Source organism: Vombatus ursinus, unplaced genomic scaffold, assembly GCF_900497805.2.
Source record: "Vombatus ursinus unplaced genomic scaffold, bare-nosed wombat genome assembly UNPS02014778.1, whole genome shotgun sequence".
NCBI lineage: Eukaryota > Metazoa > Chordata > Mammalia > Diprotodontia > Vombatidae > Vombatus > Vombatus ursinus.
The window spans coordinates 63,410,426-63,428,220 of record NW_020954556.1 but is presented as its reverse complement, the minus strand read 5'-3'; the positions used below and the strand labels follow the sequence as shown (position 1 = coordinate 63,428,220).

At 35.8% G+C, this 17,795-nt stretch overlaps 1 protein-coding gene and 1 non-coding gene across 2 annotated transcripts in view; one reads left to right on the top strand and one right to left on the bottom strand.

Moving 5' to 3' along the window:
* The window catches only part of LOC114045245 (zinc finger protein 420-like), a 63,983-nt gene that overhangs the window by 10,174 nt on the left and 36,014 nt on the right, over positions 1-17,795 (top strand). The window contains exon 6 of the mRNA XM_027865098.1: positions 1-192. This exon is cut by the window's left edge and continues 25 nt beyond it. Within this exon, the coding sequence (XP_027720899.1) occupies positions 1-192 (192 nt within the window). The remainder of the gene's footprint in view (positions 193-17,795) is intronic.
* On the bottom strand, positions 8,398-8,526 carry LOC114045572. Its single transcript, XR_003569397.1, has one exon. It is a non-coding gene; the product is annotated as a small nucleolar RNA ACA64 (small nucleolar RNA).

Genomic DNA, 17,795 nt, shown 5'->3' with positions numbered 1-17,795 from the left:
ACAGCTTACTCGACATCAGACAATTCATACAGGAGAGAAACCTTATGAATGTAATGAATGTGGTAAAGCCTTCCGCCTGAGCACCCAGCTTACTCAGCATCGTATAAGTCATACTGGAGAGAAGCCTTATAAATGTAATGAATGTGGGAAGGCCTTCCGGTGGAGTACTCAACGAACTCGGCATCAGACAATGCATAATGGACAAACCTTATGGATGTGGAAAAAGCTTCCTTGAGAAAACACATCTTACTCAACATCAAACAAGGCACCTTGGAGAGACATCTTCTAAATATAATGAATGTGAACAAGCGTTCTTGCAGAGAGCACAGCATACTCAACATCATACAATTCTTAATAAATCACATTTAGGTAAAATATGGGGGACAGTTTTCCATCAGAGCATATAGCTACATTTGATGCAGACATCAAATGGTTCATTCAGGAAAGAAACTTCTGTGAATATGATAAATGTGAAAAAACACACTTTTACTTAAAAGTCACAGAATTCATAGTGATGGCAAACTCCACAAACATAAAATAGGGTGGCAGACTGATGCTGTGTGTATGTTGCTGAATATCAGAATTCATATTGGATTAAACATAAATTAATGAAATAGAAAACTTCACAGTTTGTCTTTCCCATTATGGAATTCATATTGGTATGAGATCACATAAATATAATGAATGTAGGAAGATCTTTAATTGGAGCATATTATTCATTAAGCATCAGAAAATTTATGCTGGAGAGAAGCCTTAATAAGGTAAATCCTTATGAATATGATTAATGTAAGGATTTCAAACAGAGCACTTACCTTACTCAGAAATGGAAAATTTATGTAAAGAAAAGCACTAAAGTTAAGCCAACCCACATAGCATCTGTTCCAACCATCTTATTCTTTCATACCCCCTGGCTACCTCCAACTCCTAGCCTCTTAGTTTAATGAAAACATTCTAGCAATTTCACAGGGACTCCTTCAGCTTCTTTTCTCAAAAACTCACAAAATCATTACCTACTCTTTTCTCTCTTTCCAGAAGTGGAAAGAGTTCCACTTTTTGCACACTATTTATATAATAAATTGCTTATTGAATCTGATTGAATTGACTGTTGGGAGAGATTTCATTTGTATTGCGCATCTTATTGAACATCAGTGAATTTGTAGTGGAGAGAAATTTTATTAATAGATTATTGGCTACTTAAACTTCCTGTTCTGTTGTCCTATTGAACTCTTGACTTTTTGAAAAAATTCCACTTCGTGCGTCTTTGATCTCTCCTACTTTGAGGCCTTTACTTAAGCAATTGTTCTCTTGTGCACCTTCAGTTTTCCCCTTTCCACTGGTTCCTTCCCAGCTGTATATAAACATATTTGTTCAGGTCTCCCTAATACAAAAACAAGCAAAAAAACCAAAAACAAAGCCTATTGACACTACTCTGTTTTGATACTATCCCATTTTTCTCTTTGTTAAACTTACCAGAATTTATATGGAGGTGGTTAGGTGAGTGGATAGAACACTGAACCAGGAATAAGGAAGACCTGAATTCAGGTATAGCTATGTGAGTCTAGGCAAGTCACTTAACCTCTGTTTGCCTCAATTTCTTCACCTGTAAAATGAGGATAATGATAGCATTTACTTCCCAGGGTTGCTGTAAGGCTAAAATGAGATAATATTTGTTAAAGTGCTTTGCAAACCTTAAAACAGTATATAAATGCTAGCTGTTATCACTATCATTATTACTATTAGCTCAGAAATAATTTGTGTGTACTGCTTCCACTTCTTTACTATTCCCAATCTCCTTGATAACTTGTAGTCTGGTTTTTGTTCTAATAGCCACTCTAATAAAATTGCAGTCTCATGAGTAACCGGTGTTGTCCTAATGTTCAAGTTTGATGTCTTTTTTTTTTTTGGTGGTACTTATAGAGATAAAAGATGAAATATTGAACACTGTTGATCCTCCTTTTTTTTATACCTTAGTCTTCTTCATTTTCAAAGACACTGCATGCTATTTCTTCTCCTCTTATATCTTTAAACTATTCCTTTGCTGTCACTAACTAGAGACTTTCTTTATCCAACCATGTAAGGTAGATTTTCAACAAGGTTTTGTACTTAATAGTAGATTGCATTTATGTAACACTTTAAGATTTGCAAAGTGCTTTACAAATGTCTCATTCTATCCTCACAACAACCCTGAACGATAGGTGCTTTTATTATCCCCATTTTATAAATGAGAAAACTGAGAAAGGCAGAGGTTAAGTGACTTGTCCAAGGTCACACAGCTAGTGTGTATCTTAGACTGGGTTTGCTCTTAGGTCTTCTTTGACTCTAGGTCCAGCACACAGCCCATCTATTTTCTTTATATAGGTTCTTTGAGGAATTTTATGTAGTCTTAAGGCTTCAATTAACATGAATAAGCAACTGACCTTTTATTTCTAGTTCTTGTCACTCCAGACAAATATTTCCCAACTGCCTTTACTACATCTGATTTTTCTGTTTTTGTCAAAGGCACCATCATTCATCCCAGTCTCCCAGATTCTCAAAGTTTGGTGTTATTTTTAATTCTTTCCATCACATTTCAAGTTACCAAGTCCTACTAATTCTGCTTTGACAATATTTCTTATGTCAGCATGCTCTTCCTTATTCTTGCTGCTGCTATTGTAGTACAAGTCTCCAGTATCATCTGTCTAGGCTTTGGTAATAGCCAGCTTCTTTCATGTACTTCCCCCTTTTCCTTCTTATTCATCCTTCCTACTACTGCCAGTGTTTTCTTAGTTATATATAGCTATACTTATTTTTCTGTTTAAAAATCTTTTGTGAATTCCTGTTTTTTACAGAATAATTTTCAGATTCCTTTGCCTGGCATTTAAATTTCTCTGAAATCTAGTGTCTGTCACTCTTGTTCAACCAAACTAGACATACTTGCCTTTCCCCATACATACCCTGTCATTTTTTACCTTCTTGCCTTTGCTCATGGAGTTCCTCATGTCTGGAATATCCTCATCATTCAATTTCACTTGTATTCTTATGGGTCCTTTAAGACTAAACTCAAATCTCCTTTAATTAATCACGTTAGTTGGTAATGGCCCTTTCCCCACACAGAACTTACATAGCACTATGTTTGCACTAATATATTTATAATATAGTTATCTGTGTATGTGTCTCGTTTATTAGAATGTAAGCTCCGTGTGGGCAGAAACTGTCTTACCTAACTTTTGTATCTCTTCCAAGATCTGACCCAATGTTGCACACTATTTATATAATAAATTGCTTATTGAATCTGATTGAATTGACTGTTGGGAGAGATTTCATTTGTATTGTACATCTTATTGAACATCAGTGAATTTGTAGTGGAGAGAAATTTTATAAATAGATTATTGGCTACTTAAACTTCCTATTCTGTTGTCCTATTGAACTCTTGACTTTTTGAAAAAATATTCTTTGCCTTCTAAATCAGTTCTTCCATCACAAAAAAACCCCACTACCATTCTCTTATTATATCTAAATATAGTTTAGTTTATTCTTTTTGCTTAAATAAAAAGGTCTTTTATTTTGTGACCTTTTTGACATTGGTTGGCATTAAGGCACTCCCATGGTGAAATTTTTTTATATGCAGGCACATGAATTTTAATTATGCCATCACATTCTATTTAGTGATTTGTCCAAGCCTGCTTGAAATGACAACTGAGGAATGTACATACTAGCTTCTAGTTTCTTGTGCAATGATAGTGATAGGCTGGTGATCCACTTTGCCAAATTTATTCTATTTTTTTAGAGAAAACTTTTCTATTTATTCTATTTATTTAGAGAAAACTTTTGTTATTTAAATCTCAGGTTGCATCCCAGTGTCCAGAAGAACCCATGTTGGATTTCTTGGCCATAAATTATACGATCATCCTATTCCCTTTATATTTGCTCTCCTAATGAAGGGGGAATAATAAAGATATTTTGTGTCCTTCAGCCCCCCTGCAGGGAACCCCCCCTTTTCCCGTACTATCTGAAATGTCATACAGGGAATGGTAGTTGGGAGAGTGAGGCAATGGAGAAGGAATTATGAGGTAATTTTCCCTTTTCCTTTTCCTTATGGATAGAAGAATTAGTCATTTTCCCACATCTTGTTCTGCCAATTTTGTGTCTAGAGCCCAAATAGGATTTAGGTTAGTCCACTGAATGACTCCAGAGTTAGGGAGGTTTCCTGTCAAGTTACGGTTTATGGGAAACCCTAGCAGTGGATTCACCTATCAGGGAAGGAACGATGCCTAGCCATAGCCTGAAAAATATCTATGCATTTATGCAAGCCTTCTCTAGCCTCAGCCCCACTTTGGAAAAAGCTCCATCAGATCAGGAATTTTTTTGATAACTGCATCAGGTTCAGGGTAGTTGGCTTGTCAGTAGGGAAACGCAGGGTGGTATAATGGAAAGAATGCAAGATACAGTTGTGAGAGCTGGATCTGAATTGTGCCTCCAAAACTATGTGACTGAGTAAAACAGTTAACCTCTAAAGTTACTATCATCTGTAAATTGGTGTAACAATATTTGTACTAACTACTGCAATAGGCTGTGAAGAAAGTGTTTTACAAACCCTAAAGCAGTTTAGTAGTGTGTTATTAGTGCTGTCTTCTTGCTAATATATAAAACAAGTGGTTTGTCTTTGAATACTTTTATTTTTTTGATTTCCTTTTGTTGAGAAGACTGTCCTTTTTCTTATCCTTATTGGTCTCTGTTCAGATGTTGGTTGATGACTTAGGCAATATGCCTCATAAATTTTAGTGGCTTCACTGTCTGGGCTGCTATATTTTATTAACAGAGGCTCTAGTAAATCCTGTGAAGGCAATCATAGATCTCCAACTATGGTGAGGTGATGTAGATTCTGCTACTGCAAAGGGACCAATAAATGTTTTGGATCTGATTCTGAAGATTTCATTCCACCTAACCAATTCTGATCTTCAGGATTATGGGCTATTTGTTCACTCCATGGTATTTCTATTCTTTCCTTAGCAGGAACCACTACAAACTCTCCACGTTGTAACTAAATATAATTCAGTGAATGAATGAGAACTTGAGCAGTGTGAACTCACAGAGAGCCAGTCCTTCAAGTGATAATGAATTTGGCATTTTCCCCATTACATCTTTAATTATATGCATGTTGTATCCCTGTGCTTCCACAGTGGTTCCCTTTTCTTTCCACTCCTCCAAAGCTGTCCCTACAATTCTACTTGGATTTGAATCTTGATTAAGCAATTTCACTTGTCAATGAGTTTCCAGTTCTTATATTGTCTTCTGAGTAGGAAAAAAGGAGGGATATATAGGATCCATGAGGAGGGATGGAGTAAGCATTTATATAGTTCCTACTATGTACTAGGCACTGTGCTAAGTATTTTCAAAAATCTCAGAACAACTCTGGGAGGTAGGGGCTATTATCCCCAATCTACAATAGAGAAAACTGAGGCAAACAGGTTAAGTGACTTGCTCAAGGTCACAAAGTCAGTAAGTGTCTGAGGCCAGATTTGAACTTGGGTATATCTTCCTGACTTCAGGCCCAGTGCACTGTCCACTGTGCCTCTAGCTGCTTCTGCCAGTGAACTACATTCTTCTTTCTCCCTTGACAATTTCATTCCTTCTATGAGTTTAATTGTTAGTTTTATGCAGATGACTCAGAAATCCATACATACTGTAATCTCCTAGAGCAATGCCCCTGCAATATCCAGCTAGCTATTGGACATTTCCCTATGGCTATCCCACTGGCACACCAGTCTCAATATGTACATCTTTCCCTGTCTAAACCTGGTCCTTGTACCATTTTCTCTGTGTTCATGGCACCACAAAATTGTGAAAGTGCTAGATTTGGAGTACAGAGGACCTATGGTTCAAATTCCTTCTCTGACACTTAGGAATAAAAAGATTTTGGACAAGTCATTCTTCTATGGGCCTTGGTTTCCTCTTACAAAGTAGGATTTGACAAGATGAACCATAAGGCCTTTCACTTTAAGTTCTATGAACCTATGACCATTATACCAGAATTACTATTTTTCATATGCATTTTCAGTCAGCCAATAAACACTAAGTGCCTACTATCCCAGGCATTATGTCAGGGATATAAAGGAAGTTAAAAGTTCCTATTGTACAAACAAGCTATATGTGGGATAAATAGGAAATAAGAGGAGGTGATCCTGGGATCTCAAAGGCTATTCTAGTAAAACACAAGCCCTAGAAGGTTCTATAACGTTGGAAAGGCTTTGAGTATGGTCCCAAACACAGAACAAGTCTGCTTGCTAAGGACTCACCTATCTAATGACCAGTAGATAGGCACTTGGTGGTAATTTTCTTGGCAACCTACAAAGCAAAGAAAAAATACAAAATGGCCCTTACTCCCATGTAGCCTCCTTCCAATAATATTGTAATGGTGGCAGACTGGTGGAGAAGGCTTTGACATAAATGCACTGATATTTTTAAGGCCATGGCTAGGCATCTTTTCTTCCCTGATAGGGAAATCTGTGACGAGGGTTTTCCATAAGCTTTAACTTGATGGGATACCTTCCTAGCTCTGGACTCATTCAGTGGAGTAACCTAAATCCTATTTGGGCTGTAGGCACAAAATTGGTGTAACAAGATGTAGGAAAATGACCAATTCTTCTGCCCACGAAGAAAGGGAAAGTAGAGGTGGGAGAGGGTAATGGAATGTTCACTGTGACACCTTACAAACCCAGATATTCACCATTATTGCTCCCTTCAAAACTACCTCATACTTCCTTCTCCCTGTAAATTGACTCATTTTTTGATACTCTATACTTTCTCAGTTCCCTCAGTTGCTTCTTCCTCATGATTGGAAAGTTAGAGGGTGGAACAATAAATTCTGTCCAAAACCTTCCTTTATAGAGGGCTTAGGACTTTCAGAACTTTCCAAGTAACTTCATTTTCCATCAGCAGTTCTGTTTATTTTGACTCTACAGAACATCATATTCCTACCCCCTCCTCAACCCTCTCAGTTTATTTTTTAGGTGTCATCTTCCCCCGTTAGATTGAACCCTCCTTGAGGGTAGGGATTGTGTGTGTGCATGTGCATCTGCGTATTGAATTACAAAATACTTTTTCACCTGGGCATCTAGATGGTGCAGTAGATAGAGCCTGGGCTTGGAATGAGGAAGACCTGAGTTGAAATTTGGCCTCAGACACTTACTGACTATATGACTCTGGGCAAATCACTTAGCCTGTTTCCTTAACTATAAAAAGGACATAATAACAGTACCTACCTCCCAGGTTGTTGTGAGGATCAAATAAAATAATATCTGTAAAGTGCTTAGCATAGTGCAGGTACTGCAGTAGGCTCTATATAAATACCACCTTTTAAGAAATGAAAAACAAATAGCTGGAGGACTCTTAGTACTTATGACTGGACAGTTGTATCTATGTTGTATGGCTGGAAGTCATGGAATGCTAGTCTCCAAAAAGTGAAAAATTACTATTAAACAAAGGCAGTGGAGAAATGAAACATAGATGTGAGCAGACTGCAACATATAATAAATCAAGGGTTTTAAAAAAGAATTGGAGTAAACATGATTAGAGAAATATATGATTGAAAAAGAACATGGGCTGGTCACATGGCAAAAATGAGAGATAACTGTTGAATAGTCCTAATATCCTCAAGATGGGTGGTCTCTATGTGATGAACTTATGGGAGGAGATGGACAAGAGTCATACAGTATAGATAAGAATGGATGAGTTGCAGTCTGTATCAGTTGGAGGAAACAATCACTTTGATGAGATCAGAGATCCATTTGAATATTTGAGTATGAATCAGTTCATCAATTTATCTAAAATTTTCCTCATCTCAGTTCAGTTCTCGTCAAAATTCTCAGGCTTAAGGAATTTAAAAAATTAAGCTACTATGTATAGGAAAATAGAATATATTTTTATTTATACTTAAGGGACTGGGATGTATATGTAATAGCCAGGGGTTGAGATATTGCTCAAGCGCTCAGTGGGCAACTGGATATAAAGAAGAGTAGAGTAGTTTTGAAAGGTATCCCTCTTATTCCATGGGAGTGTGAATTCACCCCTCTGTAGCTTTAAACATTTATCTTTCAGTATATCTTTAGTATGTGCCTGAAAGGGTATGTCTCACTTGGGGCTTCTTAAGTCTCCCAATAGAGTGATACCTTTGAAAAGATCTCCATTCTCAAGTTAAGAAGTGGAACATTTCATTCCCAAGCAGATGAAGTAGACATTGGGCAGTTGGTAGTGGTGGAATATGGGTATTGAGGATGAGACCTTTCGCTTTCAGGGAGGTTGGACAGGGACCAGTGGAGAAACTTTCACCCACTCATAATTAAGAAATCAAGGATATTTTAAAATTTATTTTTTATTGCTCTCCTTTCCTCCATTACCCTCCTCCCCGAATAATGTGGTGTTTGTCAAGGTCTGGGTTTTATCCCCTGTACTCAGTCTGTAGATGGTAAGCTTAAAGACCCCTCATCACAGTGGGTACCATGGTCTCTTCTCCGCCACAGAACAAGCCTTGAGTGATTTTTAGACAGTTCTGGAAATCAAGGAAATTAAGAGGTGTCCTGACTGGGTTTCTGGCTAGAAATCAAGGAAATTAAAAGGTGTCCTGACTGAGTTTCTGGCCTACATTTAAATCAGTCTTCCTCCCTTACAAAGAAGGCTACCTAATTTAAGTTGCCAGCTCTGTTGCTGGAAATTAGAGGCAAAGGACTTCTAGGCATCCCTATTACAATGATGCTGTCTGAGGTCAATAAAGCCTTTGAAATAGAAGGCATAATTTCTCAAGTAAGGTAAAGGCAGCAAAGGGCTATGGTTTTTGTATCCCTAATGCCTTGTGCCTGATAACTGCTTGTTGAATATTTGTTGAATTAAGTTTGAACTAGTGAACTACTTACTCACTTGCTCAGCCCAGGTTCACTGAATGATGATGAACTGAAGGCAGGACCCCTTAGATAGGAGAAAAATGATTATTTTCTTATTAATAACCAATTTTTTAAAAATGCACCCATCTAGAGATTTAATATAGCAATCACAAGTAATCTAGATACCAGAGTCAGAATAGTTTCTTTTGTGTTTAGGTGCTAAAGAGACAGCATAACGTACTGGAGAGAGAGGGCCATCCTTAAAGCCAAGAAGTTGTGTCTGCCTCATCATAATCCCATTTGGTGTTTCCTTGGCAAAGATGCTGGAGTGGCTTGTCGTTTCCTTCTCCAGCTCATTTTACAGATGAGGAACTGAAGTAAACAGGGTTGAGTGATTTGCCCAGGGTCACCCAGCTAGTAAGTGTCTGAGGCCAGATTTGAATTCAGGAAGATGAATCTTCCTCACTCAAGGTCAAGTGCTCTATCCACTGTGCCACCTATCTGCCCCAATAACCAATTTTCAAAGCCCAGTCCTTGTGAACGACTAGGCTGACAATGAAACGTTCTTCTCAATCTTGGGTAAGACCCTACTCAACTGGGAGAGCTTAGTTCTGATTAAAGAGTAAAGAGAATTTTATCTAGATGGAATTATTATTATTATTTTTTTTTGGTGAGGCAGTTGGGGTCAAGTGACTTGCCCAGAGTCACACCAGTAATGAGTGTTATGTGTCTGAGGCTGGATTTGACCTCAGGTCATCCTAACTCCAAGGTTGTGCTCTATCCATTCTACCACCTTGCTGTCCCTAGGTGGAATTCTTACCACCACTCTGTTCTAATCTGATAAGAGTGGGTAGAGAATAGATCCTTTTGTATAGATTGCCTGAGGCAGGAGTAGCCCTCTCATTTCATTTTAAGGTCTTTTTTAAACTAATGCCTTCAGATATGGCCAATGTGTTTAATTGTTTTACTTGACTGTACTCATTTGTTATGAGGGAATACTTTTATTTAGGGATGGGGAATGAGTTAGTGCATAATAATAGTGGTGTGAAAAGGAAAATCAAAATCAAAATATTTTAATATACACAAAATATAAGAATTTCAGAAGAAGACACAAATAGGACATTTTATTTTTGCTATGTCAAATTTAATATATACTTAAAAACTTCACATAACAGAACTTCTTGGTTTTATATAGAGTCCTTTTTTCTATACTAAAATGTTCATGTTCATTGATAATTACATTTATAGTAACTACATTTATAATAATAACTATATAACTACATTTATAATAGTTACATAGATAATACTCTTTGTAAAAATTATCAGTTTTTAATTTAAAAAGTCATCTTGTCCAACTCTCCATTTTACCAGTGAGGAAACCAAAGCCTAGAAAATTTAATAAAAATACAAGCAAAAAAAGAGACAGTTTCTGCCCTCAAGGAGCTTTCATTCTCTTGGGGGAAGTCAACACATAAAAGGAAGCTGAAAAGGGTGGAAAAGGGGGATAGTGTTGAAATCCAGAGAATCAGAAAGAAAAGTAGTTTAGTTAAGTTCAACTAGAATTCTTGGAAGAGATGAAGCTTTAGTTCAAAAAAGACCTTAAAAATGAAATGAGAGGGCTAACAAAAGAAAAAGGAAAAGAAATAAGAGCTATGGAACAAAGAATTGGAAAGAGAGCTAACTACTTAGCAACAGGTTCAAAACTTTATCCAAGGAAAAAACTTGCTGAGATAATGATTCCATGAGACAACAAGAATGTTAAACCAAAGTCAAAGAACTGAAAAAAAAAAATAGAAGAATCTCATAGCAAAAACAAGTGACCTGGAAAATAGATCGAGGGATAGTTTAAGAATCATAGGATTATCTAAAAGCCAAGACTGAAAAACAGTCTATATATATTTCAAGAAATCAAAAAAGAAAACTTTTCAGATCTCTTGTAACCAGAAGGCAAAGTAGAAACATGAAGTATCTACCTCCTAAAAAAAATGAAAACTCTCAGGAACATTATAGCTAAAATCCAGAGCTCCCAGGTCAAAGGGAAAATATTGCAAGCAACAGAAAGAAGAATTCAAGTACCAAGGAACCATGGTCAGGATTCCAGAAGATTTAGCAACTATCACTAAAGCTTTGATTTCCAGAAGGCAAAGTATATAGGCTTACAACAAAGAATAACTTACCCAGAAAAACTGAGTATAATTCTACAGGGGCAAAAATGGATTTGTAATGAAAAAGAAGACTTGTAAGCATTTCTTATGAAAAAACTAGAACTGCACAGAAATTTTGAAGTGCAAGTAGGAGTCAAGAGAAACAAGACTAAAAAATAATGTTTACATTCTAATATGGGGAGATGATACACATGTCATTTCATAACCCAATTCTCATCAAGGGTCATAAAGGAAGTGTAATTAGAGTGATTGTTATGTTTTGATAATCTTAGGAGAATGGAAAGGGAGAGGAAGAAGAATACATAAGGGACAGAGGAAGGAGGAGGAAAATTATCTTACGTAATTGGGGTGCACAACTAAGAGTTTATATATACAAGGAAGAAGGGGTAGAGGGAGTGCTTGATACTTGAACCTCACTCTGATCTGAACTGGTCAAAAGAGGGAAAAATACACATACACAGAGTTGAGTGCAGATATACATGTCACTCAACAGGGAAATAAAAGGGGGAAAATAGAAGGGAGAAGTGGGAATAAAAGGGTAAAGTAAAGGAAGGATTAGTCCTAATCAAAACAAAATCTAAAGATGTACAAAAATACCTGTATCGGCTCTTTTTTAATGGTGGCAAATAACTGGAAATTCAGGGAATGCCCATTTATTGGGAAATTGTTGAATGAGTTATGATATATAAATATGATGGACCACTAGTGTGCTATAAAATGATGATGATGGGGATATTTTCAGAGAAACTTGGAAAGTTTCTGGTGTAGATTGAGGTAAGCACAGCTAGGAGAACAGTTTATACAGTGACAACATATTGTAAAGACAAACAATTTTGAAAGATGAGGAGCTATGATTAACACAGTGACCAACTGTGATTCCAGAACACTCATGATGAAACATCATACCCACTTCCTGATGGAGAGGTGATGGTTCGTAAACTATAAAAAACCGATTCAACTTTACCTTTTTAAAAATTTCAGTATTCTGTACTGTGGATTCAAATATGCTAACATTTTTTTCTTATTTTAGAGTTCCTGTGACCATATTCATTCATTCATTCAATTACATCAAATTTTTGTTCTAATGTAATAACAAGTCTTTTTTAGTGTGTATTGGCAGCATTTCTATCTGAGGGATTCTGCTTTTCCCCCATTTGTTAAGGGCTTAAAATAAATTTACACAACTGTTGGTGATATGGTATGTGGCAGTATATCACATCCATATGCAGTGATAGGAAAGTGCAACATCTAGCAGTAATTGAATTTTGACTTGCATTAAATGTGACCTGCTATCATTTTAATTAACACCAAATTGAATTTTTTACTATTTGAACTTGCATTAATCAGAATGAAGCAGTAATAAAATTGAAAGGAAAAGACCATTGGATTGATAAACAAAATTAAAAGCTTTTAAAAGGAGTTAATAAAATAAACACTGACTATAATTTTTTTTAAAAAATGAGATGAAAACTAAATTGTTCCTATCAAAATTAAAAAGAATTCACAATAAATTTTTATTACTTTATTTTGTCTTTAGTTGTTGGGAATTCTCCCTTTTCATGCTAACAAAACTGGTAGAGGAAGCAGATGAATTCTTAGAAAAATATAAAATACCTAAATTAACAAAAGAAATAAACTATTTAAATCACTAATATCAGAAAAAATTTGAACAAGCAATAAGTGAGCTCCCAAAGGAAAAAAGATCAGAGACCAGATGGATTCACAAGTGAATTCTATCAAACATTAATTCCAATTATAATTACAAACCATGTAAATTGTCTGTAATAATAAGAAAAGAAAGTACTCTCCCGATCTTTTCTATGATATAAATATGTTCTTAATATCGAAACCAAAGAGAAACAAATCAGAGAAATAAAATTACACAGCACTATCCCTAGTGAATACTAATATAAAAAATTTAAATAAAATATTGGCAAATAGGTTTCATCAATTTATCAGAAAGATTACATAATATGACCAGGTTGTGTTTGTACTAGGAATTCAGAGTTGGTTCAACATAAGGAAGACATAAATATACCATAATAGACAATGTTAGAAATATGAATAAATAGCATGAGATTATATAAATAGATGCAGAAAAGTCTTTTAACAAAATCCACTTGTTTCTGTGAAAATCTAGAAACCATAGGAATAAATGGATCTTTGCTTAATATAATAAATTATATAATTTTAAATCTAGGAGCTAACATTATACGTGTGTGTATATGTGTGTATGTGTGTATAGACGTAGATAGATAATGGAAAAAAGTTAGAGACCTTTCCAGTAAGATCAAGGGGAAAGCAAGGATGCCAATATCAACAGTACTACATAATAATGTACCAGAAATGCTACCTTCAGCAATAATACAGGAAAAAGAAATTGAAGGACTATGCATAGACAAAGAGGAAATAAAATGATCAATTTCTGCATATGATAGGATAGCGTACCTAGAGAATCCTAGAAAGTCAACTAAAACTTAATTCCAACGATTAATAAATTCAGCAAAGATGTGGGATATAAGATAGACACAAGTCATCAGCTTTTCTGTGTATAACCAGAAAAACTTAAATAGAAGAGATAGAAAGAAATTCTATTCAAAATAACTACAGAAGCCTATAAAATATCTAAGCATATGTCTACCCAAGATTCATCCAGAGACTATGTGAATTTAACTACAAAATATTGCAGAAATAAAGACAGAACTTGGTAATTGGAGAAATGTTAATTGCTCATAGGTAGTCAATATAATAATTATAATGCTACTTAAGTTATTTTACTTAGTGCTGTACCAATTTTATTTTGTCTTGTAACAAACAACCCAAAATATTTTAAAGAGCTAGAAAAAATAATGATGAATTTAAAGAAAGGAACAAAAGGTCAAGAATCGCAAGGGTAATAAAGGAAAAAAATGGTGGGAAAGAAGTAAGTCTATCAGTACCAGAGCTCAAACTGTAGTACAGAACAGTAATCATTTTTTTTTTTTTTTGATCAATAAGCATTTACATTTGGCCAGTTCTCGTCCCCTTCTCCACAGTTCCTCCAAGGTCTACAGAGTTGCATAAGTACAATCTTGGATGGCTCTATGATCTCATCAAAGCGGATAGTACATTCAACAGTACAATACAGTTAATAAAAGTCAGATTCCATCCATCTGTATCACGGGAGACAGTACTCACACCAACAATATCGGAAATCCTTTAAATATTGAAATAGTATCTTTAGGATTAGAAGATTTAGAAGTAGAAGGGATACAAAGGATAACAGATTTAGAGCTCTGCAGATCATATATCCCAGTCCCTTGACTTTACAGATGAGTAACTGAGGCCCAGACAAGTTGAATGATTTGTTCATGGTTAGTTGGTCATTTCTGACTCTTTTCTTTCAAAGCAGCAATCATTAAAACAATTTGGTGGTGTTTTTTAAAAAATGATTCGTCAGTAAAGTGGATTAGACACTCAAAACACAAAAGCAAACTAATACAGTAGCATGGTGTTTGATAAACCCCAAGATCTTTTATTAGGGGGGATGATAGCAAACTGGCAGAAATGAGGTTTAGACCAACGTTTTACACCATATGCCAAGATAAGCTCCAAATGGATACATGATATATGTATAAAAGTTCATATCATATGCAAATTTAGAAAGCAAGGACTAAATTACCTTTTAGATCTATGGTTAGGGGAAGCGTTTTGTTTTTTTTTTTAAAGTATGTTTCATTCTGTATTCAGATATCAGTTCTTTCTCTGAGACAGAGTCCTGCCCCTAGTTCCAGCAAAGAGACCCCTGTAATCTCCTTCTAATTAGTTTTTCAACCCCCTTGCTTTCTGTGGGCTGAGAACTCCAGAAACAGCCACTGCTGCTGCTGCTGCTGCTGCTGATTCAGTGACTCCCAAGGCCTGCTCCTGGTTTGTTGGGGCCTTCCTGTGCTGGACTGTTCCACTCGCATCCATTTCTTACTGACCTTCTAAGTTGACTTTGGAGTCTATGGACTGAGAGGAGGTAAGGAAACCACGACTGTTGCGGCTGGTTCAGTTGCTTTGAGGCCTGCTTCTGGTTTGCTGGCACCTAGTCTGTGCTGGCTCAGCCTGTGCTCCTCTCTTACCTGCTGCAACAAGACCTTTCATGCTGACCTTCTAAATTGTCTTGGGCCGGAATATTGTTTCACTTCATCTTTTTGTGGGTTATGGTGCTCTCGAATTTGTTTAATCATTATTTAAAGGTATTTGGAGAGGTTTGGGGAAGAGGTCAGGTGAGTCCCTGCCTTTACTCTGTCATCTTGGCTCTGCGCCTTTTTTGTTGCATTTCTTATTAGTAAGTATAATTTTAAGTTAATTGTCTTTTTAAAAAAAATTATTTATTTTTAGTTTTCAATATTCACTTCCACAAGATTTTGAGTTCCAAAATTTCTTCCCATCTCATCCCTCCCCTCCACACCAAGATGGCATGCATTCTGAATACCCCTTCCCCTAATCTGCCCTCCCTTCTCTCTCTCCCCCGCTTCTCTTATCCCCTTCCCCTTCTATTTTCCTGGAGGGCAAGATAGATTTCTGTACCCCGTTTCCTGTATTTCTTATTTCCCAGTTGCATGTGAAAGCAATTTTTTTTACATGTGTTTTTAAAACTTTGGGTTCCAAATTTTCTCCCTTCCTCTCTCCCCACCCATCCTCATTGAAAAGACAAGCAACTCGATACAGGTTATACATATATAGTCATGCAAAACACTAGGGGATGTGTTTATGACTAAACAAATAATAGAACTACACAAGTAATCCTATTTGACAGTTTTGATTTATAAAACAACCCTGCATGAATATACCTAGTATACTAAAATTTAGATAGGTAATTGGTGAAAAATCTTTGCAACAAGTTTCTCTGGTAAAAGTATCATTTCCAAGACATATAAGGAGTTATTTTAAATTTATAAGACTAAGAGCCATTTCCCAACAGATAAATGGTCAAAGAATATGAACAAGTAGTTTTCAAAGGAAGAAATATAAGTTATCAACAAATATATGAAAAAATTATTCATATCATGACTAATTAGAGAAATGTAAATTAAAGTGACTTTGAGGTTCTATCTCATCATATTGGCAAAGATGACAAAAATGGACATTGGCACATGGTGGAAGGGCTGTGGGAAAAGAGATACACTAGCTCATTGTTGGTGAAGCTGTGAATTAGTCTAGTTATTCTGGAAGTCAATTTGGTGTTTATGGTGAGAAAATTGACTTACCTATACTACTGCTATGACTATAGCTCAAAGATTACAAAGAAATAGGAAAAGGCTCTATCTATATGAAGTTATTTATGGCAACTTTTTTTTTTTTTTTTTGGTGATAGCCCCAAATTGGAAATTTAAGATGTCCTGTTGAGGAATAGTTAAACAAATGGTGGTATATGAATGTAACAATATCATTGTGCCACAAGAAGTGATGAATTGTACAGTTTTAGAGGAAACTAGGAATACCTATATGGCCCGATAAAGAGTGAAGTGAGTAGCACTAGAACAATTTATAAAATGATAACAATATTAGAAGGAAACAGAACTTTGAAAGACCTTGGAACTCTGATTAATGCAGTGATATACCACAAATCCAAAAGAATGAAGATGAAACATGCTACTCACTTGTCAGAGAATTGATGAACTAAAAATGCAGAAAGAGACATTTTCAGATATGGCTAATGTGTGATTTTTTTTTGGCAGCTGTGTATTGAAGGATTTGTTTTTTAGTGAAAAAAGATTTCCAAGTGAGGGATGGGTAATAGGAGAGAGAGATTAATAAAAAATTATTTGAAAAATAAAAATATTTGATTATAAATCTTTTTATAAAAAAAGTCTATGGATCCCTCAGAAGAATGTTTTTAGATGCATAAAATAAAATACATAAGATTATAAAGGAAGTCAATTATATTGTATACAGTTATCAAAATATTTTTAAAAACCAAGTTCACGGTTCCTAGGTTAAGAACACTTAAACTAGACAAGCCTTAAGGTATCTTTCAGCTCTAAATCTATGATCCTGTCCAACCACCTTCTTGCTAATTCATCTCTAGCTACCCCCTTCTCATTGTACCTTCTTTCCTCTACCAGTTCTGGAACCATGAACCAAGATAAAATCAACTCTGTGATTATTCCTGGCTGTCATGTATTAACTCCCACACCTCACTATTACAATCCTAATAATTTTCCTGAACACTACTGGACAATATGTGTGATTTCCTCCATTAGAATGAAAACTACTGGAGGCAGAGACTGCCTTTACTTTTTTGTTTTGTTTTGTTGTTTTTTGTTTTGTTTTGTTTTATTCCTAGTTTAGCATCAGGTTCAGCATATAGTAAAAGTTTAATAGAAGCTTTCCTGTTCATTAATTTATTTGTTCATCTAGCCATTCATCTTAAAACTGTATCTCTTTCAGCATCTGGACTGTTTATAAGAATATAGTTGATAGTTTTACTTTAAATGGATCAAATTTCTCCAGAACAGATTGGTCTGGAGATGCTGTGCTCTGTGTTGGGCAGTTCTAGCAGCTGCCTTTTGGTATGATTCTCCTTCCTCAACCTCTGAGAGGGGAAATGTTTCCTAAAGTTTCCACGTGCTTAGAGAGCTAGTTGCCATTGGGCATGAAAAGAGCCAGAAGCACTGGAGAGAGGTTCCTGAAGTGAGTACATCTCCTCCCAACTGGATTCTTCTGCTAGTCTAGGTCATTCAGGTCAGTTTAGGTAACACTCATTACAAGAAAATTTTACTAATCTCTCAAGTTGTTAACCCTTGCA